Raw genomic sequence first — 20,242 nt, 5'->3', positions numbered from 1 at the left:
TGGAAGTCTCTAGACATCCCTAAACTTGCCTGTAATCAGGTAACTAAAAGGCAGAGAAAAGCAATTCCCAAAGAACAGGGAGGGGAGAGGGTGGGAAGACTTTTGGCAGAAGGCAGGACCAGTCCTTGCCCTACCCAACCCGTAGCCCCTCTCCCAGCCTCCTGAAGCATCCGGAAAGTCAGGCACCCACATCCCCGGCTGGGCCTGCATCCCACTCACGTTCTCACCTCCCACCTCCAGTAGGCGCTGCTGAGTTAATGGCCTGCACCATGTCAGTGGTGAGGGCATCCAGGAGGCTGGTGATAAATTCCATTTTCTTCCCTTCTGGGCACCCTGAAAGATAAAGTGAGATTTGAGGGCGGATCCCAGGGCCCCTGTGATGCCCCACCCAGCACCCCCCCCACTCCATCCTACAGAAGGGGAAGCAGAGCCAGAGGAGGGGAGCTGCTTCTGCACCACGGGAATTGGAAGAACAGAAAGAGGTGAGGGGACCAGCAAGGGGCAGCCTCTCCTCCCACCTGGCAGCTCCCTGTCCTTGAAGGGATCGTCCACCTCTGCACTCTTGGCCCTGGCGTCGCTCTCACAGCTGGGCATCACGTAGCTGGGAGGAGAGAGACACGGGGGCGGGTAAGGAGGGGCTGGGAACTGGTGTCACTGCCAGCCGCAACCACCCTGTTGTCACTAAGCCTAGAATTCCCAGGGCCAGCAGCAGAATGGCGCCTGTGCTGTCCAGCAGCCACCCGGCAATCCCAGTACCAATGTTTCCAGAGGCGTGTTCAGGCATGGCATGGCAACCACTCAAGCAGAGCGGTGCCTCAGTCACCTGAGGTCTGCACGCAGGATCTTTGGGATCCGCAGAACCGAGGGACTTGGGGCGATAACCTTCTCGCCGGTAAACTGGAGTTCGGAGAGGTTACCTCCTTTTCCGAGGTCATCCAGCGAAGAAGGGACAGAATTGTTACCGGAATCCGGGACCCAGGTCTTTCTACCAGGACCGAATCTGCCCAGGAGCAGAAATGTTCTCCTCGTGCCTTGATTCCCGCCGGGCCGGGCCGGTAAAGGAGGGAAACACGAGCCTAGCCTAACAGGGAGCTGGGTCTCCTACCCCAGGGTCCCCCTAGGGGCAGGATGGCCTCGGGGGCTGGGGGCGGGGGGCGGGGGGCAGAGCGGGCTTACCGTGTGGAGGTCCCGGGCAGTGGGCGCCCTGTGTCGACTAGCACACACCAGCAGTAGCCAGTGGACTGGTGGCACTGCACTGGCTTGTAGAGGCCCCCGGGGGCGCACTCAGGGATGACGATGCCCTCCCGGGGATTCTGCCTGGCCTCTTCCAGGGCACTCTGCCTCTCCTGGTCACACGAATGGACCTTCTCTGCAAGAGAAGATGCAGCCTTTGGGGGCGCTCCCTCCCGTGGCTTCTCACCACTGCTTTTGGGGTAAGGATCCAGCCCGGCCCCCAAGGAACTGATGGCTGGTGAATCACCACGGAGAGCTGTGGCTCCCAGACCGGCCCACTGTGGCGGGGGCTGGCGGCCCAGAACCTGCCTGCAGCCTCTCCACGGCCAGGGCTCATTAGCATTCACACCCAGTAGGTTCTACCGCACGCGCAACAAGCCGGCCCTGGACGGCAGGGCTGTTCCTCATCCGATTGGCAGTTTGCCCCCGGGGGTGGAATTTCCCCGACTGTTTTCAGAGTGGCTCCTGCTGATGCACTGTCTCCTGGCTCCTGGAGGTGCAGGAGCCTGGCCCCTGGGAGCTGACAAGCTGACGCAGGAACGCCTGTGTGTGCGGATGCTCTCCCGAGCCCAGACACAGCAGGACAGCGCCCCGGCCGCCAGCCTCGGAGAAGCGATGCTCAGTGCCCAAGAGGAGCAGAGACAGGGCCCATCCCCACTCCTTCCCAGGCTCCAACAGGAGGCTTGACAGGCCTGAGCCGATGACACAACACTGCCCCATCCAGCGGGAGAGAGAAACGCCCACAGGAAGCGTCTGCGCTCAGCAGCCTCGGGCAACACGCGAAGGCGGCCTTACAGCCAAACCCGGAGTCCCCGAACCGGGCCCAGGCTGTGTGCGGTGCCCCTCGCCAGGCAAGGCCGGCTTGGGGGGGCCTCAGCCCCACAAGGCCCCTGGCCTGAAAATTCCACCCAACAGTCTGCCTAACCTGATATCCCTTTCCTGTTGTGTTGTTGCTGCTGTGTTTTCTTTTGTCTTTAAAAAAAAATTTTTTTTTCAACGTTTATTTATTTTTGGGACAGAGAGAGACAGAGCATGAACGGGGGAGGGGCAGAGAGAGAGGGAGACACAGAATCGGAAACAGGCTCCAGGCTCCGAGCCATCAGCCCAGAGCCTGACGCGGGGCTCGAACTCATGGACCGCGAGATCATGACCTGGCCGAAGTCGGATGCTTAACCGACTGCACCACCCAGGTGCCCCATCTTTTGTCTTTTAATTATTAAACATAAATAGCACTGGGTTTCCTTTCTTGGTATAAAGAAAATTTTGAAAAACCCATGATCCCACCAAAGGTAGACACTACCTTTCCTAGACCTTTTCTTTTGCACATACAACATGAAAATACATACGCACACACCTACTTCGTTGTTTGGGTTGTTTTTTTTTTTTTGTTTTGTTTTTTTACAATAAAAGAGATCACGTCATAAACCGAGTACTATTATTTCCTCTTGTCTATTTTTTAAAAAATGTTTATTTATTTTTGAGACGGAGAGAGACAGCATGAAGGGGGGAGGGTCAGAGAGAGGGAGACACAGAATCTGAAGCAGGCTCCAGGCTCTGAGCTGTCAGCACAGAGCCCGACGCGGGGCTCGAGCTCACAGACCGTGAGATCATGACCTGAGCCGAAGTCGGAAGCTCAACCGACTGAGCTACCCAGGCGCCCCTCCTCTTGTCTATTTATTTACTTTATTATCTCTTTAACAAACACGAGTCTGTAACTTTCCTCTTGAAGATGACAAGAATGGTCTTGAGCGACCCATGAAGTTTCACAGTGTATTATAAAAATACCATTCTTAGAGGGGCCACGGAGTGGCTCAGTCGCTTGGGCGACTGACTCTTGATATCTGCTCCGGCCATGATCTCACCGTTCTTGGGTTCAAGCCCTGCACCGGGCTCCACGCTGATGGCGTGGAGCCTGCTTGGGATTCTCTCTCTCTGCCCCTCCCTCACTCGTGCGCATGCGCTCTCTCTCTCTCTCTCTCTCTCTCAAAATAAATAAACATTTTTAAAAAATTTAAAAAATACCATTCTTAGAGCCAGGAAGTTGGTACCAGCAACCTGGAGATTCATGCTGCTCACTGAACAGCACAAATGGTCCAAAAAACAGCAACTCAACTCTAAAGGAGCCAAACCTCTGAATTAATGGCTCTGTGAACGATCGACAAATGAGCAGTACAGATGCTTGAACGAAGCAGGTGGACACAGAGATGCGAAGCAGCCCAAAGCAGTCTTAGAGAAAAGTCACACAACGGGGAAAAGATTCTTTGTCTCACTCCTAGGAGAAACGCTGAAAAGCAATAGCCTACTGAGTCTCATTGCAGGGAGAGGGAGAGGGGGATGTTTCCTTAGGGGCATAAAAAATATCTAAGGGTCAGGAGGCAGCTATGCTGAGCACGTTCATTATTAAACTATAACTCTGATTTTGGAGAATGAAAAAGAATACTACTGTTTTCATAATGTAAACACACACACACACACACACACACACACACACACACACACAAAACTAAACAGGATCTCCTCGGCTGGAGGAACAGAAGTTTAAAACAGTTGACAGACTTTAGACTAGGGATTCTAAACCTGATTAGAACTACCACCAGGACAGCCTCTAGAGGCAGCTTAAGTAAGAGACATAAACTGATTGGTTTATCATAGACATAAAGCTGGCTTGAAGACCCAGATTTTTGGCTTTGGCCCCTGGCTGGGATGGAGCCATGGCCCCTTTTAGGGATTACACAAGAGTTTCTCAATACCTCCCCCAACCCCAATTTGGTTACCTTATTTCCCGACCTCATATTTCATGCCACGGGAAAGGCGACAGAGAAGCAAAAACCAAAGAAAAACAGTTTTACTGGCACCACGTTCGTGTAACAACCTCTGACAGAGGCTTTAAATTAAGGTCCTCCGGGCCAACATTCTAAAGCCATAAATCAGACAGAAAGGGAGAGGTGCAAAGAGAGTGGGGGGCAGAGCGAATGATAACCTGACTTCACACCGTCGGGGATCCTGGAACTGCAGAAATGTGGGGAGAAGCCATCTAAGAAGGTGGGACCCCGTGGTTTGGGGGCCGTCGGCAGTCTTCTGGAAGCCCTTGAAGGCTGTTCTGAAATGTTTCCAGCCAGTTCCCATAGAGGCTGCACTGAGTGGTACGGAGAATAGAAACCATACAAGTGATAAAGCTCGCTAATTTGGAAAAAATGGGGGCTAGCGTGGAATTAGAGAGAAGGCCAAATGTAGGGTTTATTGCTTGTTTGCTTATTACTTTATGACAGGCCCTGAAAATTCCAGATGCTCCTCTAAGAAAAAGACAGGAGAGGTTTATAATAAATCACTAACCCTCTGTGAAGCGTACCCAGGGAATTTGTCTTCCAACAGAGAGAAAATCTCCCTTAAAACCATCTTTATACTAACAGTCAAAGCAAATATTCATTGAGTATATGTGCCAGGTGACAAGACAGCTTGCTTAATCTCCTTCTGTGTGAGGTGGGCACCATTATTTTATGCCCATTTTGTAGACAAAGATGCTGAGCTTTGGAGGGATTCATGAATTTTCCCAAGTGCGCTCAGCCAGAGGGAAGAGAGCTGGGACCCCAGTCAAGGGCTTCTGACAGACAAGCCTGTGTCTTGCGAAATTTTATACAGAGGTTACTGCCTCTAATCGGTTACCCTGGGAGAAAAATGCATTTCTTTTTAGTGTGAACCTCTTCCGGGTCAGTCACTTTGCAGACTACCCCAAATCTGCTGCATTTAAAACCAAGTGTGTAAAATCACATCCTTGCACATGGACACAGCACAGCGTCTTCTGAACCTCTGATTGTTCTCAGCCTAAATACACTGCACATCTTGCACCCGAGGATTTTTGCCCACTTTGCTCTGGAACTGAAAACTTAAAGCCAAATTTGCCACTCGCCTGCCATCACAGAACAGCAAAATGAATACTAAGAGCTCGCACTCTGAGTGTTCAGCATGTGCCAAGCTTGATACTGGGCACTTGACTTGAACTCACTTCAAACTCATCACAAACCTGAAGACAGGGGTCACTATGACCCTCACCGAGCAGAAAAGGACCCAGGAACACAGGCGGACTGCATGGTTTCCTCAAGGTCATCCAACCGGAAAATGGCAGAGCTGGGGATCCAGCCCAGGGAGCCTGCCCCCGGGCTATGCTGTCCACTCTTCAATACCATCTCTCACTGCCACATGCTCATCTAATTTTTATTCTAACCCATATTTTTATTTTCCTTGGTGCGGCAGATGGTTAGAAAATGGTTCCAGTGAATCGCACCTCTCTGTATCTGCGCCCTCTTGCAGACCCCTCCACGTTGACTCTGATTTGCTTTGACGAATGGAAAGGGTAGGGGTGACAGTGTGTGACTTCCAGGCCTAGGCCTTAAGGGGCCTTGCAGTTTCAACTTTCACCTTCCTGGAAGCTGCCCTGAGGCTACCATGTAAGGAAGCCAGTCCAGCCCACTGGAGGATGAAAAGCATATGAAAGAAAACAGGACTGACGCAGTGCCCAGCCAGCACCAACTGACAGATGTGTGACCTTGATCATCGAGGCCGCTCCCGCCCCATGGACCCTCCAGCTGGATGAGTCCAGAAGTGCGTTCAGACAGAGCCAGTCAAGGAACCACCCAGCCAATGCACAGAAACATTCCAGCATCTATTGCTGGAACACCCAGTGCAGAAGTACGCCACACCCTTCAGCCGATCGATCACTATTAGATCGATCAATTGATTATTCCTCCAGTCAGTGCTTTTCCAGAAGTCATGAAAATACGAATCAGTAGGTGCCAAGGGACATAAACTCATTCTGTGTCTGAGGACCCAGAAACCAGCCCCATCCTTAGGGCCACTGGCACCCTCTGCCCTTTTGGGTTACCTCCCAAATGAACCTTAAAATTCACCACTCTCAGTCTTCCCAGGTACCAAGAAGTCACCTTGCACTAATGTAAGGCAAAGGGTCTACTTCAAGGATCTCTTCTTGACCCTCGGTTCAGAGGGAGCTCCCCAGAAGGAAACGCCCCCTGCTCTAGAACATTCCGTCTCTGCTTAACGAAGTTCAGGGAAGGATGACAACATCACAAGTTCTGGCCTGATGGTGATGAGAAGGACCAGGTCCATCGGCAAACACTTGCAAGCCGTAATCAGCAGCACAGAGGAGCAGTCAGGGCTGTCCAGGGGACACGCGGATACATGACACATTGTCACACAGTCACGTGCCCCACCACTACAATCCTACCCCAGGAGGGTACGGAGGAGAGATGAGAGCCAGGTCACTCCCCACCGGGCAATGGGTGCTCTGAGTCTCACAAACATCTGACTGCCTGAGAGAAGAAATACAACAGAACGGTATCCCGTGGAAGAAATGAGGACACGGTCAGGCCCTTGTCACCAGAAAACACACAGCCCTCTCTGTCACCATGTATACTCGCACCACAGCAAAGCAGGCCTGAAGCAGGGAGGGAGTGGCAGGGAGGGGTAGAGGAGAGGGAAAGACTAGGCTGAACCAGACAAACCTAAACTCTGTCTGCAGGCCCAGGGCATGGGTTCTTTGTGTCCAGCCAAGACAGGATAAGCATGGAGAACCGCTCTGTCTGCTTCGGCTGGCCCCTGCCCCTGTGCTTCTCAATTACTCGTGGTAATGAGGAGCAAAGGAGAGCGAGGACAACCTAAATCCTCGGCTAATCCCCAGTCCTGATTTTAGCCCAGAGTTTATCCTTTTGTCCTGGGAACTTTTTCTCCCTTATCATTTTTTTTTCTTTTTTTCTTCTTTACTTTTTTCCTTTTTAAACAAAAATGGCCAACAAACATAAACATTAGAAGATTCAAGTTTCAGGTCCTTGGGCTGGGCTTTCTCTCCGGTTGCTGCCTTCCAGAAGAGGAGCTGCTAAAGAAAGAGACAGACAGCAAAGCTAAGACACTGGGTAACCTGAGTCAGCAGGGATCCGTGAGCCAGTCACATCGTGGACTCTTTGGAGAAAGAGCAGGGGTGACGGAGGCAATAGGAAGAAGGCAGTGATTAGGGCAGGTCAGTAACATTCAGGGTTCTACAGAGTCACGGAACCAAGAACAGACCTACATCTACATCTATATCTGTATCCGGATATCTAGATCTGTCTACATTTAGAGCCACCTATCTATATATGTGTGTATATTCATCCATATATAGATATAGATAGATGTAGATATAGACAGAGAAAGCGGAAGAGGCAGAGAGATATTTATTTTAAAGCATTGGCTCACACGATCATGGGGACCTGGCAAGTGTGAAATCCGCAGGGCAGGCTAGAAATTCAAGTAGGAGTAATGGTACAATCTTGAGTCCAAAATCAATAGGTCAGGCCAGGAGGCTGGACACTCAGGCAGGATTTCTATGCTACAGTCTGGAGGCAAAATCCTTTGTTCAGGAAATCTCAGTTTTTGCTTTTAAGACCTTCAACTGATTGGATGAGGCCCACCCATGTTATGAAGGGTCATCTGCTTTACTTAAAGTCAACTGATTGCAAGTGTTCATCTCATCTAAAAAATAACTTTGCAGCAACATCCACACGAGTGTAGGAACTAGTCTACTAGTGTAGAAACTGGGCACTGCGGCCTAGTCATGTTCACCTACAAAATGAACCATCGTGACGTCCATATGAAAAATGAGAGTAAGAAAAAAACCCCAATCTTACAGAAAACCACACCGAGAAGGGCCATGGGCCATAGAAATGTGCACTGGGAAGGTGCCTTGATGAACGATGCAGTATTCGTGGAGAAAGAACCAGAAGCTCTCCTCCCAGGGGAGGTGCAGTTGCTAATTAAGGGCAGCTGCTCAGGGCATCCTGACGGAGGGCTGCTGATCTGAGAGAAAAGGAAGTGGGAAGCTGATGGAGTGGAGGGCAGTGTCCTGGGAGAGGACGGGGCTCCTGGAGTCTCGGACCTAACGTGGGATCCTGAGTGACCCACGAGATGAGGGCTCACAGAGAGGATGCAGAGGAGGTCAGGGGCCCCTGTGGACACAATTTCTCCCAACGTCGTACTGGCTGTGTGCTGGCACCATGTCACGCTATGGAGAGGTCAGAAAAGTTCTGGAAGACATAGCAAGAAGGAAGAACCAGTCCTGAGATCTTAACCTATCCTTACCCCAGGCATTCCTCCATTCCTGGAACTTTCCCTGAGGGCCCCAAGCTTGAGCGCAGTCTCCCTGTGCTGAGTCTAGGACTGAGGATGCCTCCCGTAGCCCTTACCCTTGGGGCTGTGACTTGCCAGCTCTGTACGTTCCCGAGAGCGAGGCCTAATGGCAGCCTTTCTCCCCCCTTCCTCATCCCCACCCCCGGCCCCCAGCTCCTCCTTCGTAGCAGAGCCATGGAGTCTCCATTTAAAGGACACATAAAGAGGATTTCGTCCAGGAGCCCCCGTACTGCTGGAATCCCTGCAATGCACTCTCCAGCCGCGGAATTCTGCTCCAGCCTGACATTTCAGAGACGGGGCCACCCATTGTTGAGTAAATGCCAAACGGTGGGGATGAGACCACAGAGGCTGAGAAGAGAATGCCTGTCCCCTTAACTCATCCTGGAAAATGCTACACTCAACCCTCAGACTATCAAGCATTGGATTTTCTTGGGGGGGAACAAATCAGCAAGAGGTTACCCGCCTGGAAAGTGAGAGGAACTTATTTATGCTTCGCTGCGAAAGGAACCGTCCCACCAGGCCAAGAACATTAAGGAAAACACTAGCGTGGTGTCGCCTGCAATTATCCTGAAACCCCTTCAAACACCGCACGCCCACCTAGCTTCTTATCAAAAATGAATGAAATGCTGAACGATAACCCAAAATAACAAACCGTGCTGTGAAAAACAACCTTTCCTCAATCACAACATGAAATTCCAGAGGCGGAAGAAATCGCGTGGCTCCTGCCTCGGGCTTCTCTGAGTCAGCGTGTGAGGGTGGGAGTCACGTGCGCTGCTGAGGAGGGGACCGAAGACACGAGAGGAGGGGCAGGTGGGCCCAGGTCCGAAGGCACTGACCTTCCTGGTGTTGAAGGGCCAGAGATGTGGTCTCCGGGGGAGGAGATGCCGCTGGAGCCCATACTCTTCAGGAGAGATTTATGGAACGTCATGGAACAGGCCCTTTTTTGTTGACTCGGCCACACAGCGTTTTAGCACCTATGGTTTCAAGCCAACTATGTGAAGAAGTTATTTTTCTTACTTGTAGACTTCGCACTTTTTCACAGGAAGGGCCAAGCAGCCCCCCGGGGGACCATTCTTCCAAGCATCGTGTGCTGTGCTGGCTCCACCCTTCCACCGTGGACCCTTGCATCACACCCCACACTGACCTGCCATGTGGCCATCGCCAGTTCCCGAGTCTGAGTCATCCAGGGACCTAAGCACCCTCTGGAGGGGAGGGGGACGCGCAGAACTATCGCCCAGGGCTCCCGTCAGAACAGAGGACAGACCAGAGGCCTAGAAAAGGACAAGCCCACAGGAGAGGCCCAGGCGAGAAGCAGCAGACTCACTGACAAACAGAATTGAGTCAAACCCCTAAAACCGTGTTCAGGTGTGTATCAAGTAGAGGTGGGAGTGGGGAGAACAGAAACCAAGCAGGCACAAATTTAAAATAGTCACCTCTTCCACTGGAATGGGTGCCCCCATCTCTTTAATCTAAAGACCATTTTCCCCATGGAGTGGGCGGCCAAAGGAAGTAAAAATGATATCATCACCCAATCTTAACCTGCAGATGGACTTTGGACCCCTTCTCTGGAGGAGGGCACCCCTTCTGAGGGACTCACTGGCCAAGAGATGCTCTTTAGCTCTGGCCCATTAGAAGTGATGGTGGCATGAATCCTCAGCGGGACAGCCATTCCCAAATGCCAGAGGGAACACAGGGCAGTCAGAGGAGCCAGTGTGGGGACACCCGGGCTTCTTGGCAAGGCTGAAAGCGAGAGCAAGGGCCTAGAACTCCCATCCTGCACACGTCACCAGGGCCTGGCACGTAGAAGGCTCCGTCGCCATTTCATGGGAGTCAACAACGGCTGTAACAGATGCAGTGCAGCATGGTGGCCAAGGGCATGGGCTCTGGGGTCAGATGGACCAGCCTCTACCACGTGTTATCTCTGTGACCTTGGGCAGTTTCCTTCAGCTCTCTAAGTCCCAGCTTCCTTACCTGGGAAAATAGGGTAACGATAGCGATCTCACAGGGTCACTGTGAGGCTGTGATGAAATAGTGTATGTCAAGCATCTCACCTGGTCCCAGAGTCAGTTGATAAATGGCCTAAGGTCTTAGCTGGTGTAAGGGAGGAGTGTCCTCAGCCAATGTGGAGGGAACCTGGGCTTCCTGACCCATCCTCATGAATAACTAGTCTCTGCAGTTAGCCTTCAGGGATGGATCAAGGGTGGGTAGTGGGCACAGTCTTCCCCAATGCAGGCAATAAAGGGGCACGCTGGCTGTAGGCAAACTAAAAAATATAATAATAGAACTAAGAATCAGTCTGCCTTTTATGATCGCCATCCCAGCAACTCAAAACAGTATCAGTGACGGAACATTTCCCTCCACTGGAGTGGAGGGCACCACTGCCCCCCTCCCTCTGGGACCCCATCGCTCGACAGTCGGCTCCTTCCTTAGACACCCCTTGTATTTCTTCCCCTTAGCACCAGGCAGAGGCCTTGGCACACAGCAGTTGTTGATGGGCCTGTGACCCTGAACAAGGCCCTCAACCAGCCTGAGCTCCTTTCTGTCATTTAAAATGAAGCGGGGGGTGGGGCGCCTGGGTGCCTCAGTCAGTGAAGTGGCTGACTTTGTCTCGGGTCATGATCTCACGGTTCATGAGTTCGAGCCCCGCACTGGGCTCTGTGCTGACAGCTCAGAGCCTGGAGCCTGCTTCGGATTCTGTCTCTGTCCCTTCCCCATTCACGTTCTGTCTCTCTCTCTCTCTCTCTCTCTCTCAAAAATAAATAAACATTAAAAAGTAATAATAAAAAGATACGCTCTCTTGGCCCACAATTTTATAATTAGGCAACATCGGGTGCAGGTCCCCACAGCTCAGCTGCCTGATCGACATTCAGTCTCCCATGTCCCAGTGAACCCAAGCACCAGGAAGGGGTTAAGTGAGAGGCACCCAGTGAACCCAAGCACCAGGAAGGGGTTAAGTGAGGGGCACTGTCGGGGCTTTCAGGTTCTCCTTTGCACCACTCAGCCCCCTCAGGGTCACTCTGCGTTGCCTGACCTGCTGTGGCTCAGAGGCCCCGTCTCCAGAACAAAAGTAACCGTGCCCGTCCCACATGCCTGACACTGGCTGAGGGCACCTACTCACGCGGGTGTTTGCAGTAGGCTCTGTAAATAGGGCGTGTTGCTGGGATGAAATGTCGTGGGTGAGGACGTGTAAGGGAAAATTACAAACCAGCCAGCCTGTCTAAATAATTTCTCTCTGTGGAACCCAAAATGGCCAGGCATGGCTCACCATTGTCGGAAGCAGTGACCTCTGCCTTCCCACGCAGAAGAAACTGAGGAGTGGAGGAAAACAAGATATAAATTCTACGGAAGATATTTCTTCGAGGATGGATGGTCCCAATATAGCATATAGGCACTTTTTTTTTTTTTTTAACTTTTCCCCCAAAGCATCACTGACTCATATCCCTTCAAATTTTAGAAAAGGCTCCATCTCAACTGCCTCATGCCATTCCGGGAGCTCATATGACCCTTCCACCAAAAAGAATGTGAAATGCTTCCCGGTGGTTTTGCAATGACATGTACTGAGAAGGGGCAAGCTGTCTTCTTTCTAGTTTTGCTCAGTAACTTCATTGACCTTGATCTGACAAGCTCTGTCCTTTAAGGGCAAGAGCTAGCAAATCAAACTTCAGGCGAGACAGGAAGGAGGGAGCCCACGCCGGGGGTGGGGGGGTGGGGGGGGGTGGGGAGTGGTGATGGGAGAGATAGCTTTTGTCAAATAAAGTATCATAACTTCACCCTTCATCTCCCAAAACACTAATGCATGAGTGTGCTTATAAGATATGTACCCTGACTTCTTCCAAAGCCATTTTACAAATAAACACAGAATGAGGATCCTCAGACAGGGAAGAGATGGTATTTGACTTCTAGTAAACTGGAAAGAGCCAATTACAATACCTCAGCAGGACCTCTGGGTTCAGGTTTTCAGCAGCAGAGGCCAAAAGGAAAACGCTGGGGCGCATGGTTTTGCTATCAACACCAAAAAGCATACAGACTCACCTACAGAAAAAACCTTTGCTGTTCGAGCAAGTCCCAGATAGATGCTGGTCATACTTCCGCCCAGCACCCCTCTGTCTGAAGCAGATGCGGGGGGTGAGGGAACAAGACAGGGAAAGCTAATTTGAAAACAGGGCAATAATATACTGTGGGGCTGGGCTCTCTAGGGCCTGCAAACGTGTTTATGGCTCCTCTCTGCAAAGGGAAAGCTTGAGAAAGGCCTTTGTTGCTATGGAGAGAGCCATAGGGATGACCACCCTTCCCTGTCCCCAGCTCCCTTCTACTGGCCGTGAGTGGCCAAGACACCTGCAGAAGATAGATGGGCAGACATCCAGGAGGCCAGTTATAGAAATAAACATCAAGGGTTTGTTTTTATATAGATACTTTAAATGCTCACAAGTCCAGACCCGTCCTCGGCTGCTAACGTTAGCGGATTACTCATTCTTCCTTCCAATCACGTCATGTGCAAGGTTCCAGGTGGCTGTGGGGTATTTGCTCACAACGGCTACCGCTGGTTTCCCTGAGAGCTGTTTATTTTTCCAGGCCTCAGGTCATTACATCACCCCGCGGTTTCTGGGCAGGCCAAGAGTGCTGGTTTTGGGGGGTGGGGGATCCGGCCGGGAGGTGCAATTGCCTCAGTGACCCCACATCCCAGTCACAGCAGCTGTCCCGGCAGGAGCTTCCTGGCGAGGAAGGAGCAATCCCAAATGCAGCCAAGGGGACCACAGCAGGCCCAGAGGAGCAACGCTCTGACACTGACACTGGCAGGTAAGCGTCAGGGGGCTGCAAACCCCTTACCTGCGACATGGATGGTGAGTTAGGCAAACGCTCCCACGTAGGAGGAGATGGGGTCGTTTTCATGACAAAACTTACAAGAAACGCATTTCCACCCTGTGTCCCTGCTGACAGCTCTGTCTCCCGGAGACAGAGTTTCCACAGGCCGCTGCCTTCGGGGACACCCGGAAGGAAGCTGTGCGGGACAAAGAGGCAAGGGAGGAAAAGCGAGTCCTTCTGGATTTCACCCACAGTGCCAGGTTCTAGGGCCTTCCTGAAATCCCAGATGAGATCGTGAAAGAAGTTAACTAGGAAAGGTGGCAATAAAGGAACGAAACAGACGGATAAGGAAGAAGGGAAGTCAAATGACTCCACCAGTGGCCCCGAGAGCTAGCCACGTAGGGGCAGAGGGAAAGGGCCTGTGTGCCTTGAGGGCATTGCTATGCTGCTCCAAGAGAAGAGTTAAGGCTCACATGACCATACATCCTGAGAGTATTTTCCCAGGCCAGAAAGCACAGAATTTTGTCATACTGGGGGGTGGGGGTGGGGGGTGGGGGGGTGGAAATCAAGAGGGAGAGAGACTTTTGTAAATCACAGCTGTAGGACAGTGTCTGCACCCAGTAAAATTAGAAGCCGTGGGATATGGCGTGTGGGACGGAGAATGAGACAGCCTAGTTTTCGTCATTTCGTTAATCTCTCCGTTCTTTCCTATAAAAATGCAGATGACTAAAAAGACTTTTAAGTTCTAGTTATATCAAGAAATGCCTTAGTAGCCAGCCTCTGATACCAAAAACTCCGCAAGAGTTCGTATTTTCTTACAAAAGCAGAACAGAGTCTCTGGCCAACACTCATCGGTGGGAAGACACCTGCTCTGAGGTTCTAGGGCGTTGGCTGGCCAGGTACATCGTCCTCCTGAAAGTGGGAGAGCTCCTGGTACAGCGGAGACAAGGATCCGAGACAGAAGTCTGAAGAGGCAAAACCGTCAACGCTGAGGCTGCCAAGTACTCAACAGGCGACACTGACCATGGTGAACAAAAGACAAAGCCTTAAAAACAAGGATCGACACCTCCAGGAGGAGAGAAGGAGACAGGATAAGTCTGCAGGCGTGTGCGTCATGGTATTGCAAAGCTTCAGCTGCCCCGTGGAACCTTTCCAACATCAACAGTCCCCAGGCCAGAAAACAAACCTGGCGTCACAGGGTCTGAGTGTGAAAGACGGATGTTTGGGGTATAGAGGGAACTGGGATGGCCTTCTTGCCTCCGAGAGCAAGTGGGAAGAGCTCTCACCTAGACTGGCTTCTGAGGCCCACTTCACCCTCCCCAGAGGTGGGGGCTGAAGCTCACCTAACCCAGAATCTTCTGGCAAACTCTGACGGGGAACCTGCCTCGGGGGCTTGACCCAGAGGCTCCAGTCCATAGCAGAGCCAGCACCCCAGAGATGCGTTATCATTAAGGTAGATCTGACTTCTCAACAAACCAAATGGAATAGCATGACCGGTGGCTAGCAGAGAAGCCATTCTTTTTTAAATCGTTTATGACACACCTACCATGGGTTAGGCATTTCATATGTTGTTGAATCCTCAGAAAAACCTGCAAGGCGCTAATAACTTTGTTTCACGTACGAACTTCCTCGAACTTAGCTCTCACGGGAAGCTAGCACTGGAAGCCAGGTCTATGCTATCCCATTTATTTACATATTGTCTATGGCCGTTTTTGTGCTGTGACAGTAGAGTTGAATAGGTGACAGACTGTCTGGCCTGCAAAACCTAAAATGTTTACTATCTGGCTGACCCTTTACAAGAAGCAGTTTGCTGGCCTTTGGCATATAGGAATGAAATAGAAGCATTTGGATGCGAATGTGTGCCTGGGGGTGTCTTTTTTGTGGTTTTTGGCCCCTCTCATAGACCAGGCAGAAGGAAGGGCCATGCCTCCTGAGATGTTTCCCAACATGCCCAGGGAAGCCTGACTCAGCCCAGGAGCTCTGGGCAGCTTACGTAGCCCTGCCCAGCACCCCCCACCCCCCAACATGAACCTTTGCCGAGCGTTAACATTCTGTTCTAGTGCACGCTCTCACAAATGAGAGGTCTGACTTTTGTGGGCCAGGGTAGGGGCTCATTTGTACGTAGAAGGTGGTAAACCTTGTAATGGCAACAGCATGGGCTTTGGTATCGGACAAACCTACAGACCTGGCCTGGGCTGAGTCAGGCTTCCCTGGGCACGCTGGGAAACATCTCAGGAGGCATGGCCCTTCCTTCTGCCTGGTCTATGAGAGGGGCCAAAACCCACAAAAAAGACACCCCCAGGCACACATTCGCATCCAAATGCTTCTATTTCATTCCCATATGCCAAAGGCCAGCAAACTGCTTTCTGTCACTTCCAGTGAGGTACCACAGGCACCAAAACCACCTCTCTTTGACTTATATTTGCCTGACAGCAAGAGGGGAGGAGGGAAAAGGTTCTGCAAAGAAGCTTTTGCTCACAATGACAGTCACAAATTCTTTCCTGATTGAGAGATTCTCGCAGTAAGCAGTATCATTAATATTTCCATTGTTCCCTACCTACCATGATGATGAGAATAACAAAGATAGGTACTTACTGTTTATCCTGCACTTACTATCACTTAGCCAGGCACTGGTTAAGTTCCACACAGACAGTAACTCAGCTAACCTTTAACCACAGTCCCCTGAGGGAAAGATCATAATCCCAGATGAGAACTGAGGCTCAGGGGGGGATTATGTGCCTTGACTGGGTCACTCACTAGTGTCGGAGCCAGGAAGCGAATGCAGGTTTTGCCGATTCCAACGTCTATGCTTTAACCATGGCACGATGGTGTCAAAGACTCTGGCCCACAGGATTCACAAGGTCTTCTTCCCACCCCACCATCCCATACCTCCATCTTTGATAAAAAAAGGGAACCAGAGGGGCGCCTGGGTGGCTCAGTAGGTTGAGCGTCTGACTTCGGCTCAGGTCATGACCTGTGCTTACAGCTCAGGGCCTGGAGCCTGCTTCGGATTCTGTATCTCCGTCTCTCTCTGCCCCTAACCCATTAGCATTCTGTCTCTGTCTCCCTCAAAAATAAATAAAACATTAAAAAAAATTAAAAAAAAAAAAAAAGGGAACCAAACACATGCAGCCCAAGTCACAGAGAAAATCAACCAATGCTGTACGGATCTACCTCATGGGCTAACTCACTTCATGCACTCAAGTTTCCCCACTACCACCTTTAGGACAAAGCTGGCATACAGATAAACCTAAAGGGGGCCAATGAGAGCCCACTCATTAATTAATGGTCTTGTAAAACTCTGCCCATCAGTTCAAAGGGATGTGTCTTTTGTTTACAGACCTTGATATCCATAGGGAAAAAATGATATGGCTGAAATGAAATTCACCAACCAGGCATAAATTATGCAGAGGGGCATTTCTCACAATGAGGTCTTAGGCTAAAAGAAGGATGATTTCCCCATGATAGAGATACAGATTGGGTTTGTTAATACATTTTCCTGTTGGTGGACTTCTGGTCTTTACTGATGGTAGATGAACTTTATTGCTTTTGTCTTCATTGATGATCAATGAACTCTACAAGTGAGTCCTACAAATCTAATCACCCTTCAAAAATTATCACCTTTCCACAAGGGGTTCAGCCAGCACCAAAACTTGACCACTCATAAGACCCTCAAAAGATCATATCAGAAAATACATGACTGTAAGCAGCCATTTTGAGCCTTAAAAAACGCACAGAAGCGAGTCTCTTATGGCTTGAAGTCCAAATTTTCCATGCCAGGCCATTTTTAAAAATTCTCTGCCTGGCATATAAAGAGCCACTTGAAAGTATTAAAACATGTAGTCAAAAGATTTTTTTGCTAAAAGGATCAAATACTCATGAAAGACGATCCCTGACATACTAACTGAAGAAAATTAAAATTGGAGGGGATTAACTCGTCTAATCTCATTTTATAGCTGTAGAAATTGAAGATAAGACAGGTTAAAGGACTTGCCCAAGCCCACACAACAGGTAGTTGTGGAGTAACCACAGGGCAACCACAGGCGAATCGTCATGTATACAATCCCAGGCAGATCATTTACCTGAATTTCTTACATTGGTGTTGTTCAGTTTGGAGTCCTTGATTACCAAGTGCTTAATCCATAGAGTGGGGGCCGTAATTTCTGAAAAAAAAAAAAAAAAGAAGAAGAAGAAGAAGAAGGGAGAAAATAAAGTCTGGGCAAAGGGAGTAGATAACTTGTAGTGCAGCCCCCAGACTTCAGGAGCTTTTTCTGAAGGCTGGGGCATCAAGGCTTGGAGATTTCTCCCTCATTCCACATCCACTTTGTCCCAATGCCCTCTCCCTTCTCAGTAAGGAAGCTCCTCTACCCGCCAGCTCATAGGAGCCAACGAGGGCCTCCCATACTCAGAGGCAGAGTGGTCTAAGTCCAGAGGCGCTGAGCCGCTCCATCCAGGAATAAAAATATTATCCCAGGAGGTGAGGAGCATGGGCCCAGCCAAGTCTCTCTCAGCTGCTTCCCTGGAAGAAGATTTAAAGGGGATAAATCAACAAACGAATGCCAAACAAACCACAGAGACCATTTTGGAGGAAACGGCTGAGCCACAACAGATTTCAGCTTGCTGAGACTCTGTTCCACATGGGAAGGAAAGTGATGAGTCCAACGTGTGCATCAATACCTTTCCTAATGGATTCTCACTGAACAGAGGCTGAATCCCTCCATCCAGAGAGCTTGGGGGAACCTCTAGGGCCTTCAGGGCTTGGGTCGCTCAGTGGACAAGTGGTATGGGAACCAGGAGAACCCTGATCAACTTTAGAGTCATGAAGTCTTCAGTGGGATTGTTGGGACGATCTCCCAAGGTGACACGGTCTCCACCTCCCACCTGATCCCCCAGGATCCCAGACCTGCCAATAATCCAGGAGATTTGTGGATCACAGAAACATCTGAATTTCTAGGCATGAACACGCGTATGTTCCACTAAATGACCAGTTGTAAAGGACAGCTCACATTCAATCCTATCTAGAGCTGAGCCTGTGCTAGAGACATCCCTAGCCACAGTACCAACCAATGGCACAATTTCTTTTTACTCCTGTCTCCCTGTCCAGTCTCGTGATTTAGGCCTGGATACAGTCAGCCGAAAGCTGCTCAGAGGTCGCTGCATGTTGCACTCAGAGTCAAACCTCACTGTCAGACTTTCTGGAAATTGCACTCTGCCAAGCTTCCTGCTCTTCTTCATGGGAACTTGGAGTACACAGCAAAGCATCCTGAAGAATGCAGGCCAGGAGCAACCCAAGTTCAAAGAGAGGCCAGCCTTCTGCACTCCATGCCTCACCTGTCATTCCTCATACCTCCAGGGACATCCAGCCTCTATCTTGCTACCAGCCACACTATTTCTCTTGCCCTAGAATTCTCCTCTTACAAATGTCTTGACTCAGCTCTCATGGTCCAACTTAGCTAAACCAGGTCCACTAACCAATCCCTTTCCCCCTACTTTCCTACAATACCCCATCCCCACCATATGCTCCCCTCCCCACCACCCCAACTACAATGCCCTGATTCTTCCCATCTCCTTTCAAGATCCAGTCCACGTTCCATCTCTTGACACAGTCTTTTCCCAGACCATGGTGATCTCTTTCTCCCTTAAATGTCCATTATAATAAAAACTGAGACCGTGTAATTTAACACATAAAGTTCTCTGATAGTTGGCATTGTCTTGAGAGCAAAGGCTTCATCTCATCTAATCCTCCATTGTCCCCCACAGGCCTAGCACAACGCTGGGCACAGAGAAGGAACTTGTAAGTGTCGGTTCATCTACTGAAGGGACAGTGCTGGCCTGTCTTTCTCAGCCATGGCTCCTTGGTCTTGGCAGCTCAAAGGGTCCATCCAGGCTGTGTTATTGTTGGACATCAGCAGCCAGGCAGGAAGCCTGGCTAGAACAGAGGACCTTTCCAGAAGTAGAGAGTGTACCAGTTCCTGGGAGGATTTGCATTTTTTAAAAGGTTAAAACAACCCAGACTAAACTGGGAAAAAATTGAAATTAAAAAAGAAAAAACTAATAATAAAGCTTACACAAACATCCAAAGAAAGGATGTTCCTCAAATCTAAACACGGGTGGGAGAATTAGAGTCGTAAGTAATAAAAGAGCTTACCATCTCCATCGAATACTGGCTGAGTCTCCATCGTGGGTGTCGGCTTAGACCCGTCATCTGAATTGAGGGTTAAAAAGAATCGAAAAGAGACTACCATTATTGAGGTAAATACTATCTACTCTCCAGCACTGTTGAATGGTTGGGGTTTGCACATGGCCCGGCCAAGTCCCAGTGAAGAGACCAAAGAGAAAGGAAAGATAGAAAGCAAGAACAGGAAGGAAAAAAGAACCACAGAGACACGCCAAGAGTAAGACAAACCCAGCTGTGTGTTCACCATTCCAGGGGAAGGACAAAAGGGAGCTCAACTGTCATGGCTTTGGAGGGTCCTCCCTCACTAACCTGCATGTACCAGCATGATGACTCTGTCAGCCCTGGTCCTCCCCACAGGAAAACTGAGGTGGGGGGCAGGCATCTTCCCCAGCAGACCTGGGTTTTGCCCAGGCAGGTTAGGATAAGGTTAGCATACTTGGTGGCATAAAATTCTGGTGTCCCCACTTCCGTCCTGTCCTCTTATGAACGGTACCAGCATAGTACCTAGTGGCCCTCGTTGAAGAGCTTCAGGAAAACACCAGACCGTGGTGCTATTCCCTCTTGAACACCTAGCTATTTCTCTGGCCTCACCTAAAAGGGAAGAGAAGGGCAGGAGGGCCCATCCTGTCTCCAGGATGCCAAAGTGAAGAGAATCAGGAACCCTTAGAACATTTTTTTAACTGTGAAACATCATGCCCTCCAATTCCCAGTGAGGTGGGGGCAAACAAAATGGAAGGGGATGTGGGAAACTGCACCCTGGATTTGTTCTGAAATTTGTACCAGAGATGATGGGAGCAGGAGGTGGCCAGTAACAAAACGCTAATCTACATCATTCCAGCAACATTGGCAGCTCCC

At 50.3% G+C, this 20,242-nt stretch overlaps 1 protein-coding gene across 3 annotated transcripts in view; it reads right to left on the bottom strand.

Annotated features, from left to right (window-relative positions):
* Positions 1-20,242, bottom strand: part of SMOC1 (SPARC related modular calcium binding 1) — a 159,068-nt gene that overhangs the window by 17,156 nt on the left and 121,670 nt on the right. For 2 of the 3 annotated variants that reach the window (XM_047863683.1, XM_047863684.1), the window contains exons 6-10: positions 19,358-19,447; positions 17,292-17,372; positions 1,177-1,369; positions 519-601; positions 228-333 (exon numbers count right to left, since the gene is read on the bottom strand). In XM_047863683.1, coding sequence (XP_047719639.1) covers positions 228-333; positions 519-601; positions 1,177-1,369; positions 17,292-17,372; positions 19,358-19,447 — 553 coding nt within the window. The remainder of the gene's footprint in view (positions 1-227; positions 334-518; positions 602-1,176; positions 1,370-17,291; positions 17,373-19,357; positions 19,448-20,242) is intronic. The other variant, XM_047863685.1, reaches the window with a different exon arrangement.

The sequence above is a fragment of the Prionailurus viverrinus genome, chromosome B3 (genome assembly GCF_022837055.1).
Source record: "Prionailurus viverrinus isolate Anna chromosome B3, UM_Priviv_1.0, whole genome shotgun sequence".
NCBI lineage: Eukaryota > Metazoa > Chordata > Mammalia > Carnivora > Felidae > Prionailurus > Prionailurus viverrinus.
The sequence above is the reverse complement of the archived record's forward strand: the minus strand, read 5'-3'. Positions and strand labels throughout refer to the sequence as shown.